Source organism: Carettochelys insculpta, chromosome 9, assembly GCF_033958435.1.
Source record: "Carettochelys insculpta isolate YL-2023 chromosome 9, ASM3395843v1, whole genome shotgun sequence".
In the NCBI taxonomy this organism is placed as follows: domain Eukaryota; kingdom Metazoa; phylum Chordata; order Testudines; family Carettochelyidae; genus Carettochelys; species Carettochelys insculpta.
In genome coordinates, this window is record NC_134145.1 from 3,750,922 (window position 1) to 3,770,835 (window position 19,914).

The 19,914-nt window shown below is 44.7% G+C and overlaps 1 protein-coding gene across 2 annotated transcripts in view; it reads right to left on the minus strand.

Annotated features, from left to right (window-relative positions):
• The window catches only part of EIF2B3 (eukaryotic translation initiation factor 2B subunit gamma), a 133,472-nt gene that overhangs the window by 110,759 nt on the left and 2,799 nt on the right, over positions 1-19,914 (minus strand). For both annotated transcript variants that reach the window (XR_012646633.1, XM_075003285.1), the window contains exon 3: positions 17,900-18,039. Coding sequence is in view for 1 of the 2 variants with exons in the window: in XM_075003285.1 (XP_074859386.1) it covers positions 17,900-18,039 (140 nt within the window). In the remaining variant the exon portion in view is untranslated. The remainder of the gene's footprint in view (positions 1-17,899; positions 18,040-19,914) is intronic.

Sequence of the window (19,914 nt, forward strand, 5' to 3'; positions counted from 1 at the left end):
GAACTAGTAACCTAGAAGGGAAAGGGTCCCTATTCCATTATCAACCCTCAAGCCAAACAGTCCCTTTGGCCTCAATTTCCTTAAAACACTTGGTCTGTATGCCTCTGTGAAAGCTGGAAACAGACATGATTACAAAGGAGTTCCAAATGGGATTTATTCAGATTAATTTGTAATTACGACTTTTTACTTTTAAAATATTCCCATTTCAGTCATTAATTCTGCTTAACACACACACTGCAACAAAATGTTTATACAAAACTGTTTTTGCCTCATTTAAAATAAATCATGATTGGATTGCAAAAGCTTTATTAATAAAACGGACGACTAGTTAACATCTGCTGTTTATATCATTATAACGGCTGCATTGCTATGCACTGCGATCATTACTTTTCAGGATCACATTAGCAAAGCTGTTTTAATTATAGCCTTTTGTAAAGTGTCCACCACTTCTGCAATTCAAATATCATCATGTTTATGGAATTAAAGTGTATAAAAATGTCGAGATGGAAAAATGTGCCTATTAACATGGGCAAAAATACTGACCCAATTAAAGTCAATAAAGGACTTCCAAGTGCAAACAGGCTTTAGCTAGGTACACTCTAGTGGACTGGGCACAGGACTAGATGCCAGGAACTTCTGGCACTAGGAAAAGCAACGGTGTCATCTCGTGACTCCCTCTCTGGCCTTGCAAACAGCTGCTAAACTCCGTCTCATCTCATCTTCCTTACAGGAGATTTCATCAGAACTGCTGTTTGTAAACCCTGTAAAAGCCCTAACAGACACCATTATTATTCACAGCTCTCTAGTAGTAGTAGTAAGCAACTTCCACTCCTACACCTTGGAGCATCCTCAGGCAAGTTTCTAATGCTATAAGTAACGGTACAATTTTAAGGCTTATGAAACTTTGGATTTATTTGGAAAGACCATTTAGCTCCAGAGAGGCACCAGAGAGAATCAGATTAGAGGGAGTCCTTTATATAGCCACCAAACAGGTACAGCAAGGACAACAGCACTGCATTCTTCCCCCATACAGCATCACCAGCCTGTGTTAGAGGCCCACGGAGCAGGGGCAGGTGGGCAAAAGCTGCCTATCGACATCTGCACTTCACCACCAACACTGTCAGACCTGCTGACAGTGGTTTTGGGGATGTTTGCTGCCAACAAGGAACTGGACGACACATAACCCACAATTCCTTTCCCCCAAGCCATCCAGTGGTGGTAACTTTGCCCCTCTTCTGCCTGGGCTGGCTTTGAGGCCAAGACAGAGGTGAAACACTGCACTTCCCCAGCCAACTCTTTTGGTCATCTAGCTCTTCTGGGCACCACATTAACATCATGCGGAAACCGGAACGGTCTCTTCGGAATCGTCAAGAGGGGCGAGACAGGGCTATTTTATTTGCATTTTGTATTTGCTGTCGGCCATACTGAAGAGACTGGTGAAATGCTTTTAGCTGACCTAAACACTCTGTTTATCTATTTTCAAATGATGTCCTTCTCAGGGAGAGATCCTCTTTGTCTCTTTATAGATGACTTTTACTTTTTTAAAAATTTCCACTAACAGTACAAAAATATATATCTGTACATTACAAGGATTCAAGTTTTTCTTTCCACAGTCACCAAATGTTGCTCAGCTGTACACGGAGGATTCAGATTCCACCTTCCAGCCATTACAGCGAGCTTACTTACATCATGTGTTTGGACAAGAGATTTTTCAACAGAGGAAGCGAGGCGCTTCGCCATGCTGTCCAAGACTACACGGATCAATGACCCTCTACAGCATACAGACCACCACTGTGTCATCACAATTTCCACAACACGTCTCTAAAAGTCACACATAGCTAGAGAAGCTGGGGTGTCAATCTTTGTTTATTTGTTCAGGGAGGGGTTTTTTTCTTCTTTAAAGGGCTTTATTACAATTTTTGGAAATTTTACTTTAGAACAGAGAAAACCAGGTGGCCCACCAGAGACGGAACATTTCATATGCAAGTACTTACCGGTGATAGTAGCAGAAGGCATGCTCGTTAGTTCACAGTATATTAGTCAGGGCTTCCATTAATGCAACTATGGGCTCACCAAAGAAAGAAAATGTGAAATCGTTCCATTGCCGTTACTCTGCTGGAATGCCACATTTTAATATATGACCAGAGTATAGTTGGATGTCACAAGGGAGAGGAAAGTATAATACAAGATGAAAACATATGGACTTGGCGAAGACAAATGTTTAATGCAGGTGCACCCATCACCTCTCTGCCCAAAACCCAGATTTCATGACCCAACTGGGTTCTCAACCTGCCATCTACAAAGCCCCAGCCTGCAGCCCTGTGGGGCTGAACAACTGGCATAAGAACAGAGTGGCCGCAAATTAGAGAAGCCTATGTTTAAAAAGAACTTGTTTTTAAATTCGCCCTCAGGAAGAAATAAGCAAAGAAAGGTTTGAAGCATTTTTTACAAATGGTACAAGGAGCACCAATGATTAACCCAGAGAGGTTACTATCCCACTGATGGCCAGAACACTATCATCAAACACAATGTCGTGCAGCTGACATTGCAGGGAGGTATAGCTCAGTGGTGTGAGTAGTGGCCTCCTAAACCCAGGGATGTGAGTTCAATCCTTGAGAAGGCCATTTAAGAGCCTGGGGCAAACAGCTTAAAAAGGGAAGAAAAAAAACATCAGGGACGTTGTTTGGCCCTGCCAAAAGGACTGGACTCAATGAAATCCCAGGGTCCCTTCCTGCTCTGTAAGAGGTATTGCGCTCTCTCTCTCTCTATATATATATATATATATATATATTTAAACCCAAGAGAGAGGCTAAGGTTTTAGCTTTACTGTACCCCTTACTTTGGAAGAACTACAATTTTGAAGATTCTTCCTCTTTGGTGAAGAGAGGACATAAATAAAGTTTGAAAGTTTTAGTGGAGTGCATGGAGAGTACCTCTAAAAGCTCAACACTGCATTACCCTTCACAGGTCTTTATTAGAATTGAAAAACTAACTTTTTGTTGCATAAAATGAGGAGCAATTCAAAGAAGCCCCCGATAAAGGGCTGTAGAGAGAATGATTTGTAAGGAAAACTTAACAGGCAGTAAATATGTATAGCTTAGCTAAATGGCAGTTAAGTAGAATATAACTATTTACCTGCAGCTTCAAGGCAGACATATAAAATAAGAAATGTAGCATAATAGGAGGGAGTATAACTACGAGTGATGGCGCAAAAAAAATCAATGGAAAGAAAAAATTTAAGCTGAATATAAGAAAAAAGTCCATCCTGACCACAGGAGCTAGCAGATGGTGGAACAGTCTCTGCAGGCAACTGGTGCCTGTTGGTGGATCCTGAAACTACATCAAATAAAGCACTGAGAAATGTATTTGGATGGAGCTAATCTGCCTATATGACATAACGGCAAGGCCTGAAATATCCATTCACTCACATCAGAAGAGTGGGAAGTCTGCCCTGTTTATCATCATCATCAAAAACCACAGGCTCAGTGCCTAATGGTTTCCGATGCCTCCCTCACTATTGCCTTCCATCTTTCCCTGTCCACTGAGTGGAGGCTTAGTTTCTGCAGACTAGCTCCGCACTGATCTACTCATTCTCTGTGGGGTCTGCCTCTCCTATTCAAAGCGTCCCTTATGCCAAATACCAGGCTCTTGATTTTTTGCTCCTCCATTCTGCGATATGCCCAAATAGCTGTAACTTCCATTGTATAACCTTCTGCAGTAGGTTCTCTTTCAACTGTATCTGTCTCTATATAATTCCTCATGGGTGACCTTCTGCATCCACCCGGTTTTGAGGCTCTTCCTGCAACAATTCCCCTCGAATGCCAATATCCTTCTCTTTGAATCTTTCATCATCACCCATGTCTCACAGCCATACAACAATGTTGCTGAAAACACACATTTTCAGGAGGCTCAACTTCATTCCTAAGATGATAACTTTGCTTGTCCAGATCTTATCCATCGCCTTCAAACTCGCTCTTGCTTTCGTTATTCTAGTTGCTATTTCCTTCTTATGTTCTAGATCATAAGTCATGTTGCTCCGCAGATATGTGAACTTCTCTACGTTCTCCAGTTTGATCCCATCTATGCTGATCTTCCTTCCTATTTCCTTATCGCCAAATACCACTGTCTTCGTTTTAATCGATGTTCATAATCAGTCCATGACGTTTGCCTTCCTCATTTAGCACCTGCACCATTCTTACTATGTTCTCTTCACTTTCCTTGATAACTGTATCATGCGTGAACCTCAAGCTGTTAAATCTCATCATTTGCACCGATATCCCTTCTACCTCTTCCTTGACCTTGTCCATCGCTCTCTCTAGGTGCGTGATAAAGATACTCAACGATATCGGATCTCCTTGTCTCGTTCCTCTACTCGTTCTAAACCAGCTTCCCAACTCTCTGCTGCCTCTGCACTGTCACTGATATCATTCAACAACTGCACCAGTCTGCTATCCACGCTGTACCACTTCCTCATCGCCGAAGTCACTTTCTAATCTATACGGTCAAATGCCCTCTGAAAATCGACAAAGCAATGTAGATTTACTTGTTCTTTCGTTGAGCTTTCTCCGCTATCCATCGTAGTGCCTATATCTGCGGTATGGTACTTGCATCTTTCCTGAATCCCACTTTCTCATCCACTAGAAGCTTCATGGCCCTGTTGAGAAGGAATATATACACACACTTCAACTAACTCAAAACCTAACCTGTATGAACATGATAATCTAGATCAAAAGCTCATCTAGTCCTTAGGCCGAGAAAGGGAACCATCTAAACATGAATCACCTATAAACCAATGCAGTAAACTCTTCCTGAGTCTGCAGCACACGGCAGTAGCATCTCTCCTGCTGGCAAGACCTTTGCCAAGTTGCAGGAACGAAAATAACAGGTTTCACTGCTGCTGTTGAGATTAATGTTAATTTCTTACCCCAGAAGTTGCTTAATTGGAAAAGTGTTGGGCAGACACTGAGCAGAGAACTGGGACGAGATATTGGGGAAAGTGCGGGAGGGCCGGGGAGAACACCTGAAGCTGGAGCAAGGGAGAATCCAATGGAGACCTTCTTCTCACTAACCCTTGCAGCAGACAATGAGCACTGGAGGTGGAGAAGAAACAGAAAGCACCTTTCCCGTTCTAGTAACTACAAGAATGTGAGGTTTCAGATTTATAGGACCAAACTGGGCATCTTTTCAATCTCTGGTGTCAGGCTAGCCAGGTATTATTCTTGAACCTCATGCATGAGCCTCTTTTCTTATCTCTCCCACTCATTTTATGTATTTACATCTGAATTAGGAGGTGTCTTAAAAGTTTCAAGATCTGCCTAATAGGCTTTCTCCATCTCTAATTCTATAACCATGCTATCTCCCCCACATTAACTTTGTAGAGGGAATCCCCTTAGTGATATTTTTAAAGCGTTAAATAATTCCTCCATTATCAGTAACTGACATTACATAATGTAGGTGCATTTAAACAAAGTTACAGAGCTGTGATCTTACAAATGCTGACACTTCAGCAGTTGTTACTTGTGTTTAATTCCATAGAAATCAAAGTTGCAAATTCCAACAAAGATGACCAAGATTCAGATACTGAGAAGGATTCCACTCACGGTATGCGAGCCCCTTCCACTTAGCAACATACGACTGTCGTTTCTGAAAGTAATGCTGCCATTTAGGAATATTGTTTAATATTTAGGAATATTGTTTTGAAATATTAACAGATTTGCTTGTCTTTGACCCATATAGGCTACGTCTACACGTGAAGCCTACATTGAAGTAGCTTATTTCGATGTAGCGACATCAAAATAGGCTATTTCGATGAATAACGTCTACACGTCCTCCAGGGCTGGCAACGTCGACGTTCAACTTCGACGTTGCACAGCACCACATCGAAATAGGCGCTGCGAGGGTACGTCTACACGCCAAAGTAGCACACATCGAAATAAGGGTGCCAGGAACAGCTGCAGACAGGGTCACAGGGCGGACTCAACAGCAAGCCGCTCCCTTAAAGGGCCCCTCCCAGACACAGTTGCACTAAACAACACAAGATCCACAGAGCCAACAACTGGTTGCAGACCCTGTGCATGCAGCACGGATCCCCAGCTGGAGCAGCAGCAGCCAGAAGCCCTGGGCTAAGGGCTGCTGCACACGGTGACCATAGAGCCCCGCAGGGGCTGGAGAGAAAGCGTCTCTCAACCCCTCAGCTGATGGCCACCATGGAGGACCCCGCTATTTCGATGTTGCGGGACGCGGATCGTCTACACGTGCCCTACTTCGACGTTCAACTTCGAAGTAGGGCGCTATTCCCATCCCCTCGTGGGGTTAGCGGCTTCGACGTCTCGCCGCCTAACGTCGATGTTAACGTCGAAATAGCGCCCAACACGTGTAGCCGTGACAGGTGCTATTTCGAAGTTAGTGCCACTACTTCGAAGTAGCCGGCACGTGTAGACGCGGCTATAGAGATGTATTAATCATGCCAAAGTTAAATACATGATCCTTTGTATTTATGGAGGACCTCGTGCAAGGTGCTGAGCGCCTTCACTAGAGCTGGGCTCTACAGACGTACTGTAAGGCTATTTCTATTATAAACCTGATTTTGATCCCACTCTAATTAAAAATTCTCACATCTGAAACATTACATTTAATTTTTGTCCGGAGAACTTGGGGAAGTTAGGAGTTAATTGGATCAGCAGTTTTACTGTGAAAAGTCTGAAAAACAAAGTATTCCATTTGTTTTTTGTTGTCTGCCCACAACTCAAATTGATTGGTCTAGCTTCTACTTACAAACTATTCTCACGTTTATCCCTAGAGAAAAACAGGACTTTGGAGAGCTTAACATTTTTTTCCCCCACTAACAAAGCCCATGAGTATACCACCCACCTGGTAGATGAAGATGCATGCTCCACCCTTTTGGTCCAATGACTATATAATGACTAATACAAAGTGGAACAGCTTCAATAGGAGAAACTGAGGTGGCCCCACCTCTGACTATCCCTCAGCTCAGTGCCTAGAGCACTCTTCATTCCACTCAGGTAGCAGAATCTGAACCCTCATGTTCCATCTCCCAGGGAAGTGCTCTCTGCACAGGTAAGTGGTAGGCCGCACCACCACCTCTCCCACTCTTGTGCACTGAGGCAGGTGCCACAGTCCTGCAAGAAACCACTTAGGAATTTAAGGTACCTGACACCAACCGAAGTGTTTGCATTCGTGGATCACAAGAAAAGTAGGGGCCTCCCAGAAGCCTGTACTTAGGCACCTGGACTAGCTGATCACATTCTAAGGCACCTTCCCTCCCAGCTATGTACTGAACAGACAAACAAGTGCCTACCTCAGGTTTTGTGGATCACAAAGCTATTCCTATCATTTCTAGCTGCCTAAAAGTTAGTCACACTGATCCCTTCGTGGATCCAGGCATCCAGGTCTAATTTGAGGCAAGACGTGGCAAATGGAGGCAACTGATCAGAAGGAAGGCAAGTAACAGTGATACGAACTCATGGTTTCACTGACTGTGCTTGGTCTTGCCTAAGGTAGTGTGCATTCTAGTAGTTAAAGCAGAAGTTGATACAAGCTGGTCTTAGTTATATAAGCAACTGAACTTTCACGCCAAGTCTTTGAAGAGTCTGGAATTTGGAACATATAGCAAGAGTTGATCAGAAGAATGCAATATTAACATACTGTTCAAGATAAATCGCATGTTTGTGGTTCCTTTAGCTTAATTTAAAATAGCTGTAGGCCAAGTACACAACTCCTTTATTTCTCTCCTGCAGAATCCAGCAAAGCCACTTGTTTGTGATTAAACAGCATAGTTGTCTCAAAAGAGTCATGAAGGCTGTTGTGCCCTTACTTTACTCAGATTTTCAGGGTGGGCCATTAAAACATGGAAAATCCACAGGAGTTTCAGTTGTTGTATGTATCCATCTAAGTATTGTATACTGCTGGATCTGAAGTTCTCTGTTCCACTGGTGAAGCACCTATCAAAATAATGCAGAAAATACTTGAGTCTTCCATAAATAACAGCAGAGAGTGACAGTGCTGCAATATTATTTGCACACTTAAGGAAAAAGAGAAAATGTCAGGAAATTCTTGGCGATCTCTCAATAACGAGTAGGACGTCTTCATGTCTCCCTCCTGTTTGTGAGTCCGTTGAGGGCTGATCAGGCCGATTCTGGAGCCGCAGATCATATCACAGAAGAGGCAGGTGTTAGTAGGTGTTGGAGGGGCGCAGAGGTGTTTTTGACGCTTCTCTTTTTATCTGCCTCTCCTAGTCTGCACTGTAGCAGGTCTGCTCAAATTGTACCACCCCTCACGGATTACCGTTCTCCACTGGGGACGGTCTCGGGCAAGGTTCTCCCAAGTGTCGACGCTGATACTGCATTTTTTCCATGCGTACTTTCGGCATCTCCTTATATCACTTCTGCTGGCCCCCCCACACTCCTCTGTCCTTCCTCCAACTGGGAAAACAAAATCTGTTCTGGGAGGTGCTGATCTGACATTTGAACCACATCACCAGTCCAATGAAGTTATTGAAGAATTATAATGGCTTCCATGCTGGTCATGTTTGACTCTTCCAGGACACTAGTGTTCATGCACTTATCCTCCCAAGAGACATTTAGGATTCTCTTGAGGCAGTGTTGATGATATTGTTCAAATGCCTTCAAAATGATGCTTGTATGTTGTCCAGGTTTCACATGCCTATAGTAGCGTTGGAGCAACCACTGCATGGTATACAAGGACTTTTGTCTTGGGTTAGATGTAGCGGTTCTCGAAGACCCTTTGTCTCAGGCATGTGAAAGCAGAGCTTGCACAGCTCAGACAATGCTGGGTTTCTGCATCAAATGTCGACTTTAGCAGAAAGATGACTTCCAAGGTACAGGAAATGCTTCACGTTTTCAGCAGTTCTCCACTGACTTCAAAAGAAGGTGCATGAGATTGTCCCATCGGTGAAGGCTGATGGAGCACCATGGTTTTTTTGATGTTCAGTGTGAGGACGAGATTCTTGTATGCTTCAGCAAAGGCCCTTAAGAAGAAGGGCTGTGGGAGAAAGAGCAACAGCCACATTGTCATCCACGTATTGGAGCTCCATGACCAAGGCTGTGGAGGCCTTGCTTTTAGCCTTCAGTCTCCTGAGATTGAAAAGCTTCCCATTCATTCTATAGACAATCTTCATGCCATCTAGAAGCTTACCATCAATGAGGTGAAGAGTCATGGTGATGAAGATGCAGAACAGTGATGTTGCAATGACGCAGCCTTGTTTGACTCCTGTTCTGACCTGAAAGTGGCTGCTTTGGGATCCGTTGTTGCTCAATATTGCTGCAGTGATGTTGTCATGAAGCAGCCTTGAAATGCTAGTGAACTTTTTGGGACAGCCAGCCTTTGAAAGGATGGTCCATAGGATGCTACAACTGACTGAGTCGAATGCTTTGGTCAGGTCGACAGAACTCATATACAAGGCTTGGTTGTGTTCATGCCATTTTTCCTGCAGTTGCCAGGCAGTGAAGTTGCCAGGCTGTTCCTCAGAATGGTCGGAAGCCACACTGGGATTCTGGGAGAACTTCTTCCAAGCACGGCAGCAGTTAGTTTGCGAGGATTTGAGCTGAGATTTTCCCTGCTGTTGCCAGGAGGAAGATGCCACAATAGTTTCCACAGTCTGACTTATCGCCCCTCTTGAAAAGGCTAATGATCGGTGTGTCGCTGACATCTTGTGGCATCTGCTCCCTCTCCCAGATCTTGAAAATCAGAAAGTGAAGCTGTCTGTGAAGCTCTGGCCCACCTTCTTTGAAGACTGGTGGGGATTCCACCTCATCTGGTTGCCTTGTTGCATTTCATTGCTTTGATGGCATCTTGGACCTCACTCAAGGTAGGAAGTGTTGCAGGATCATCTCTAGGCGGTTGCTGAGGGATTTGGTCAAGGGATTCTCGGACCACAGTGGAGGGGCGGTTCAAGAGCTCATTCCAGTGCTCCCTCCAGTGAGAAGCGATTGCTTCATTGTCTTTCAAGAGCTGGGTACCATCCTTTGCTCTCAGAGGATCGATTCCATGGTTTCTTGAACCATAAACAGCTTTGGGTAGCATTGAAGAAACCTCTTGTAACATTGATGTCTGCAAAACACTGGAGTTCTCATGCACTCCCAGTCCACCACTAGCTTTTCAGAGTCCTTGTTTTATGTTGCACTTCTGCCTTGGCCTTGACATGAGCTTCTCTCTTCATCGTGCAATTGATGTCGCTTTGCCAGGCCCTAAAAGTTTTCCTTTTTGCCTCAGTCAAGCAGTCAATGTCCGCTTCGTTCTCATCAAACCAGTTCTGATGCTTCCTGGTCTGGTAGCCAATGGTGCCACAGGACCCTTCGTTACTGTTACAGATCCAGACTAACACGGCTACCCCTCCGATACCTGGTAGCCAATGGTTTCTCCACAAGCTCCAATGATGGCATTTGTCAATTGACGGTCTTCTTCCACATCTTCAGGGTGTACTGTCAGCAGCTTCCTTTGGAGCAATATCTGGAAGTCACTTCATCTGATGGGGTCCTTCTAGCCTTGCTCATTGATCTTTAGTCGGATCTGTTTCCTCTGACTTCCACATTTAGTTACAATCCTAATCGCCATTTTGGATCAAACGGGCAGCGATCAGTCCTGCAGTCATCAGCACTAGTCACTGCACACACAAGAAGGACATCACACCGATCCCAAGCATGGACAGTCTATGAGGTGCCAGTGCTTCAGTCGAGGACATTGCCATGAGGTCTTACATTTGTTTTTCCGGCGGAACAGGGCGTTTGCCATGACTAGCTTGTGTTCCGCACATTTTGTAAGGAGGGGCACTCCATTGGAGTGGCTGTTGATGACTCCTTCTTTCCCAACGGTAGTCTGCCAGACAGCCGTGTCTCTTCACACCCTGGCATTGAAATCCCCTAAGAGAATAATCTTGTCTTTTTTTGGGAATGTCTTTCAGGACTGCGTCCGGTTGTACGTAGAACATCTCCTTCACATCATCTTCAGCATCTAGACTTCGTGCATATGCACTTATGACAGTTGCCTGTTGGTTTCTGGCAAGCTTCAAGCAGAGAGTCGTGAGACACTCCTTGATGCTGCCAGGGCCTTCAGATAGAATCTTTGTCAGTTCATTTTTGATGGCAAATCCTACTCCATTAATTCATTTTTCTTCCTTTGGGGTTCCTTTCCAGAAAAATGTGTACCCTCCGCCTTCTTCTCTTCGCTGTCCTTCTGCTCTACGTGCTTTTGCCAGGGCAGTGATATCGATATTGAATCATCACAGCTCATGGGCAATAACTGCCGTCTATCTTTCAGCTTGCTCACTCTCTGGGTTATCCCTTAGAGTCCAAATATTCCATGTTCCCAAGTTTACCATTCAATTTTGACCACATGGAAATGAACTCACTAGAAGCAGTTATCCAGTCAGGAGGATTCAGGTGGACTATGTTTAGGGCACCTTTTCTAGTCACACCCCTTGTGTGGTGAGCAGAATGGATGCAGCAGCCGGACCACTCTACCACCTCAGTCCTCGAAACGGAACAACTGATACATACATTCACCACCTACATGCTGGTTCACGACTAAAAGCTTCCAGATTTCACGATCTCCTGGTCCTGTTGCCGTTCGCTATAGGGCTTACATTTAGAAGAGCAGTACACAGACGAAGATGCCTGTGCATGACTTCTTTTAACACTGTTGCACTGCAGCTACAACACGGTTCTTGATGGAGAGAAAACTCAGGTCCAATAACATGGAATCCACAACAGCTAGAAGTCTCCTGTCCACTGCAGCCTTCATCTGCCTTCATAGCCATTATACCTTTGCTGCCCTCTGCCTGTTCTGCCGTTGAGGACTTTTAAGATCATTCTCTATCTGGACCTTCCCCCTTGATCTTGCCACCATGGGTGAGCCTGCTGGGAACCCGAGACTCCCTGCGGCATCACTCTCAGGTTCACTGGAACACACAAGCCCACTCACAACGACAAGGTGACAATCCAGAGAGCAGAGTCAGAAAATGCAAGATTTGTAACTTGCACATTAACAACTCAGTCAAGAGGCTTTATATGCTATAATACATGTTGCTAAATACACTATAAAATACCGTCAATTTGAAATCCAATCTATTTTCTATAAGCTCAGTTAAAATTAGTTTCTCATACTGTTACCGCCTGAGTACATTTGTCAACTTTTTGGTTTTACAATCACACTTTCTTGATTTACAACAAAAATTCTCTCTGAACTGCTGCTGTGTGAAAGAGGCACACATACTGAAGAAATGAATTGTCTACAGAGACAGCAACAAATCTGATCACACACACAGTAATGACAATTTAATATTTGTTCACTATACTATGGATACCTGACATCTTAAAATCCCAATCATACTAACTGCTTGGTGCAGGCTCACCCTAGACATACACAGAGAGTCTGCTAAAGTCAGCAGCATTCTGTACAGCATATGCCTGCATGGAACGCACTGAAGGATGAGCAGGTCAGATGTGACTTGGAACAACCAACGTTTTCAGTCGGAAATAAAATCTTTAAGTGTTCCTTTATAATGGAAGCTTAAGAAACACAGAGTAGCCGCACTACTTATGTGCCACCTCACCAGGTTTTGTATTTCATGACCATGTGATTGAAAATGTGCGATTTCAATATTACATTAAGATCATTGTTTTACATTTAGAGTTTGAAGTTCAAATTCTTTTTAGCAGATTCTATCGCACAGACTGAGAAATTCTTCTTCAATCCCTTACAACATTTAGACAGAAAGTCATATTTCCACTAACCTAAGTACTACCTTTAATCCACTTTTAAGTGCTGGCTATACCACTGTCTCTTGAAAGCACGAAGGTCTTTTTGAGGTAGCATTTCAGCATTTCCAACAAAAACCAACTTCAGCAATAACCTCTGATCTTGTGTATGGTAGATCTGCACCTGGAACAAGCCGGCATCTCACACATGGAAGAAATGAAGAAAGATCTTGTGGTGAAGGCACTGATCTAGGATTTTACATAGCGGGGTCATTTACCTGCTCTGCCACAGATTGCCTGTGTCATGTCAGGCACTTGATTTCACTTTTCTGTGCCTCAATTCTCCAGCTGCAAAGCAGGGCTGCTACTACTCCCCTATTTCACAGGAGTGTCTGAGAATAAACCTGGCTGTCAGGTGTTCAAATACCAGTGTAACGCAAATGGACCTGGGTTGTCAGCAGAGGTGATTGAACCTGTGACCACAGGGGCTAAAGCCCTGTGCTCCACCACATGAGCTACAGGCCAGCTGGCTCTCAGCCAAGGCTGTAGAGCAGAGACTTCCCTCACCCTAGTACATGATCTCAGTGTCTCTGGGGTTACACTGGTATTGAACATCACAGAGAGTCTTTACAATAAGGTGCTAATTCAGACAAAGGACAGATCTAGCCATCTGTGCCTAGGAACTCAAAGCCTAGAATTCATGGGACTAACTGATCAGCATTGGCCATTACTTCCCAAACACAGATATTTAAGGAAAAGAGCTTCACTAAGGAAGGGCTGAAGCAAAGGAATTTACTGGATTGACCAGACACACATCCTGAAGGCTGGTGACTGAATTATTATGAAACGTGAGATGCTGGCCAAGGCAGAAGTGTTGACTGGACAAACCTGTGTTCCAATCGAGCATGAACACACATTCTGAGTCAAATCTCAAAGCAGACGCACCAGACTGCCAGACAAAGGCAGGGGCTGCAAAGCAGGTGGAATGCTAAGTGCAGAGTTTTTATGCAAGTTTGCTTTGCTCTCGTCTATTTCAGCCTTCGGGGAACAGAGCCCAAAATGAGCACAGCCAGCTGCTTGCTGCTCTCAACTGCGAGAGTTTGTCTTGCGTTCAAATAATCAACTGCAACAAGGGATAGAGAAGAACGGCCCAGCGGTTATGGCTTGGAAGAGCCAGGTTCAATTCCCCTGTGGCCATGGGCAGGTCAGTCAGTGTCCCCATGTTTTTCAGTTCTGCATTGGGGAACTGGGGATCAGAATACAGCACAGGGCTGTTGTGAAAACAAAGGCATTCTGGATTGTGGTATTTGAGTGCCTCTCAGTGACAGGGCCCGATAGAAAAGAAAGGGGAAGTTTTTAACTACAGCACCTGTGGACCTGTGCTCTCCTCTCAGTTTACAAAGTTTCCTGGCAAACCTTTGGAGACACAGCTAGCCTTCGCAGAACCAAAAGAGTTAATGTAATCCCGGTAGCAGCAGCTGAGCTTCCCCTATATTGCAGTGTGCTGAGCCAGTGGGTCCCAGTGTAACACCCTACACTGGAGAACATGCAAGACAGAGAGGACATGTGCATATCATTATCTCCAAGTGGTCTAATGACGATTCCTAATGTACTGAGCTTTGCGATCACACATGGAACTGGGCCGACAGCTATTTCTTAATGCGTCTTAGAACCTTGGCTTTTCTCTCCCTCACCTGCACTAAACACAGATGAATTGTCTAGAGCGTTACCTCATTTTTACTCTGTAAAACAGACTTTTTCGTCTGCTGGTGGATAATTAACTCAATTTGCGCAAATACAAATGTCAACCACCAGCACAAACTTTTCGCCACCTTTTGGCTGTGGCTGGGATAAGGCTGCCAGCAAACTCAGGCCTCAAGCATCAATTGTTTCAGCAAGAAACCTTCAGATCCTCCATCAAGGTTCCTCTCCTGTTATAGCTGAGCTCCACTAAATACACACTCAGCCACGTCTCACCTTCCTCCACTGAGCAGTTCTCTCCCCCATCCCAGACAGGAGATGACATCCCTTAAGAGATACACTAATGGTATTCAATAACCGGTGGGACTGAGCCAGTCACGCGCCATGCAGCATGAGGCTTAAGAATGCAGTGCCAACTTACTTACGATAAGAGAACGCTATTTCTATTTGTGCTGGGCAAATAAAGATGAGAAGTAGAAGGACACTTTTGGGGTATGCAAGCTTACTGGCAGCCACCTACATTTACTACAGCAAAGCCTCCCCCTGCTTCCAAGTCTTACCCTCTGTTTTCATCTGCACCTTCTTTTGTCTCTTTGAAAAACACCCGTCCGCTAGAGGAAGGTGTCATTTTCTATCCCTCTCCCTCCCATCAGCTTCTACACCGTCATCCCTTCAGTCTCCAAAAGAGAGTTGTAAGTATGGCCAAAACGAGGGATGAGTGCCTGCATGATTAGCAAAACCAACGAGAATTCCTGTGGCACATAAATATACCACAGGTTCCCAAACCGGGGGGAGTGCTCCCCTGCGGGGGGGGGGATAAAGAAATTCGGGGTGGGGCACGAGACTACCCAGCCCCTCCCGCCCCCCATCAATCCCCCTCACCCATAAGAAAGAGCCTGTGCTGGCGTTACCCCTGTAAAAATGGAGGTAAGGTCAGCTTCCTAGCTGCGGGACTTCCTGCCCTGCACTGTGCATGCCAGAGCCGGCACCTCGAAAAGTGCGTGCGCTGCTTCCCCTCCCCAAACAGGGGGTGCGTTTCCTGAAAAGCTGGGTCTGGTGCCCACCAGCGACTTCTTTCTGCCTGCTGCCTTCCTGAGTGGGGGGATGGGAGAAATGCGAGTCCAGAGCCATGTCAGCTCCAAATGCTCAGGCAACACACGGCTGGCTGCCGTAGGGAGTGAGGAGCAGAGCGTGCTGCCTGAGCAGCTGGAGCTGGCATGGACCCAGGACTCCCTCTCCCTCCTGCCCTCTGCACAGCAAGGCAGCAGGTGGAAGGAAGTCACTGGCGGGCAACAGACCCGGCTTTTCCAGAAACACGCCAGCTGTTTGGGGAGGGGAAGCAAACAGATCCCAGACCTGGTGCACAGCTGCAGGACCCCCAGGTACGAGCCGAGCTGTCCCTTCTCCTTGCCCAGACCCTCCCCCCAGTACAGGTTCTCTCCCTTTCCATAAATAAAGATATTGCTGACATTTTTTGGAGATATTTTATTTAAAAATTAAGCCCGGCCAACAAGCCCCCAATCAGGGCCAAGCCCACAACTAGCCACAGCATCACAACACCTCTGCACTCCCCCCACATCTCAATCCTGAGCCTATCATACACCAGAACCCCCTTGTCCTGACCCTCTGACATCTACAGTCTTCTGCCGCAACACTACTGCACAATCCATACACTGCAAATCTGTGTCGTCGGTCCATCATACTCCCAGAGCTTGCATCTTTCACCCCGTCCCATGTCCAAATCCCTCATTCCCACCCCAGAGCCCAGACCTCCTGTCTCAACCCAGTGAGAGTGAGAGAGGACTGGGAACAGCTAATGAATGATGGAGAGGGTGGGGCCTCAAGAAAGGGGTGGAGTCTTGGAGCTTGTCCTGACATTTAAAAAGTGATCTTGACTGTAAAAAGATTGGAGACCACAGCTGTATTACATTTTTGAGCCAAGAAAAACTATTTGTGCTTATTTTTAATTTTAAATAAAATTGTACACCAAGATTTTGTACTTATTTTAAATTTTAAATTATGAATTGAATTTTTTGTTAAGTGGGGGCGTTGGATGATGGTAAAGAAGAGGTGGGGGGACATGAGGGTTCCTCAAAAATCAAAAAGGGGGCATGAGGCCAAGAAGTTTGGGAACCACTGTTACAGACCGACAGATTTATTGGAGCATAAGCTTTCATGGGCATCTGATGAAGCCGGTCTTTGCCCACAAAAGCTTATGCTCCAATAAATCTGTTAGTCTATAAGGTGCCACAGGACTTCTCGTTGTTTTTGCAGATACAGACTAACACGGCTACCCCTCTGCTGCATGATTAGCGATAGCACCAGGCGCCAGCACAACTGATGAAGCAGGATCATTGCTCCATTACTGCAGTCACAGGTTTCGGTAAAAATAACACCCAACAGTTCCAAACGGACTTGGACGTCAGCCCAACAGCTCTGCCCGCTGGAGTTACTTTGTTCTGTACACTTACCCACTGAATCACCTTTGCCAAATGACTCTCTGCATGTATCCAAAGGCTAGGCTTGCCCTGTATCGGCATCTTTAGACAGCAAAGAAAAACCTGCGGCTGGCCTATGACAGGCTGCAGGAGAGTTTCGTTTCTGTGCAGACTTCCAGGCTCTGGGATCTTAGGGTGCAGACAGCAATCCAACAGCTCTCCTGCCTGAGCCCTTTGAGACGGAGTCAGCAGGCATGGGCCCACCACAAGTTTTCTTTGCCACACAGCTATACCCTTGGAGACTGAACTTGTTTTTATGGGTGTCTGCACACAAAAGGGAGAAGTCTCTGCCTATGCTTGGGTTCCTTTCTTCCAATACCAGGTTTGGAGACCAGAAAACACCCCCCTGAAATCTGAAAAGGTCCACTGGCAGTGTGTTGGAGCCAAAAGAGCATTTAACCACAGGAGTTGACAAGGGAATTCAAAAATAATAGCGGGGGGCGCAGGAGAGTGGCAAGGAGAAACGGCCAAAACCACTAAGCACCTGACTTCAATCCAGAGAAGCAAATTCAACATTAAGGCTGTAATTCTGTCCCACTTCACACAACACGCCTAAGCATTGGCGAGCACTCCAGATCGAGTATGCGTCACTGAAATAAATAGATATAATAGACCAGTTCAGCCATCTCTCAGAACATCTGACTTCTGTGGTTTGCAATGAAAATCCTTTGCACACCATACATATTATAATAGCCTCTAAAGGCACCTAGAAGCCCCCGTCAAGGTTATGGCACCATGCTTCTGAGTACAGGATGACACACAGAGAGAGCTGTATCGTTGCACGGTAGAATTCCAAAAGAACTGCCGACATTTTAAATCATAAAGAAGATATATTTTACCAAGCCTCTCAAACATCAATAGAACTGCCTTGGATTCGGAATTGGCTAAAGGACCTAAAGAAAGGAAAATGAGCCAGAGTAGGGGGGTCGCGGGAATGGCCAGTGGAGCAATGTAAAAGAGTTGTACCTTGATTTTCTGGTGAATGTGCCTTAGGGAATCTGCAGTACCCATGTCTGCATCATCTGGGATACACACTATATCCAGCTTCATCTTTGTGTCTAGGTTGAGCAACTTCTGGACTTCTTTGGTTGTCACCACAATGACCTCTGGAGTGTAACGGAAAAAAGGCATGAGGAAAACAAGGCAACAACTATCAATGTCTTCATCCCAGGTACACCGACACTTTCAAACTTTCTCCAACTTCCACCGCGCTTTTTGAATGGATTTAGTCATTTAACTGAAATTTTTAAATTCCACCCTCGCCCCCCAGAAAAATTCCAGATAAATAAATGTCACAGAACTCGAGGATTAACTTTTTGACTGACACAAAAGTAACCTCTTGAGCCTATTTCTTCATCTCGAGCAACAATGAAATCAGCAATGGAATCGCAAGGGGAGCTGGGATGACTTATTGGTACGACAAACAAGCAATTTATTTAAACTACATGTCAGATAACGTCTGATATCTTAAACATCCCTGTCATGAGGCACCTAAATATCAGTCATTTTAGCTATGAGGTACACAGCTAACTTTCCTCCCCTACCTCTCAATTTGCACAGCTCACTACGGAGAGCCACCAAACGTGCTGTGAGAAACAACAGTGAAATCACCTCTCTTAGCACCTGCCTGAGAGGGAAATGGAATAGTTTGGCAGTTCCAGCTCAGACAGCCAGGATAGTAAAGACAGAAAGGACAAAGGGAGATGAAGCAGCATGTGGGAGCATTAACTCTGCCACAGAGACGCAGGGAGAAAAGAAAGACTATGGTGGAAAAGTACAGGCAAGGGAACAAAGACTATAATCAAATCAGTCCTCGTAACAGGATTGTCTATTAACAACCAAAACTGAAGAACGAAGAAAAAAGCGAACCTTCTTGAAGTAATCAAAACCCAATACACTATACGCTGGGGATTTTTACAAGACTTATGGTAGGTAACAAACACAACGAGACATGCATCAGAAATGTCCCTCGGTTGCACAGACAAAAAGAACGTTCCCATATGAAAACAATCTAACCAAAGAAGCCCTCTTGGGTTTACTTATTCGGTGAAAATAAATAAATGCATGAGAACAATAGGGCAGTCTGGTAACACTAGGTGGGGGGTAGTTTTCAAATTCATTTTTGTTTTCTAGAATTTTAAAACCAGTGCATCGGGGGAGCATAGGATCGCTTTGGTTTTATGCAAACCACTCGCTGCAGTGTCACACAAAATATCCCCTCAAACTCAAAAGAAACTGCCTTGGAGTCAAAACTGGCTAAAGGACCTAAAGGAAGGAAAATGATAGAACAGCAATACCCTAAGTTTAGGGGAAAATGGCCAGTGCAGCAGGGCATGTTGGTACACTTCCTGTCAGTTGACATTTTCACTAATTGTTTGAATGAGGGAATAGGCATCAAGTTACTGAAATTCATACACTAGGACATACTTGCAAGAGCACAGTCAAGATACACAGAGACCGAAAGAGGCTGGAAAGGTAGAAAATCATCAATACAGAATTAACAGATGAGAAAATAACTAAATGCCAGACAACACAGTTTTATAGAAATGAAAGTCTGATCAAACAAACCTGATTTCATTTTTTGATGAGAATTAAAGTTCTATTGATAAAGATAACTTTGTAAATACAACGTATATAGACTTCGGCAAGGTTTTGGCTTAGTATTAAATGACTGTCTGATTAAAAAATCTAGCACTGTACAATAAACCAGGCATTAACTAACTTGCTAACTGACAGAAGACCTGAACATGTAGATGTTAAAGGGAAAATCATGACTGAAGGGAGATGGTCTAGTAGAGTTCTGCAGTCATTAATCCAATCAGGCGTAGAACTTTTTAACATTTTTATCAATGATCAGAAAGTAAATTCAAAATTAACACTGATAAAAATGTATTGTTAACGCAAAGGTTTGCCAAGTAGTAAACAATGAGGAGGATAAGGCTGTCACATACAACAATCTCCATTGCTCAGTGACCTGGGCT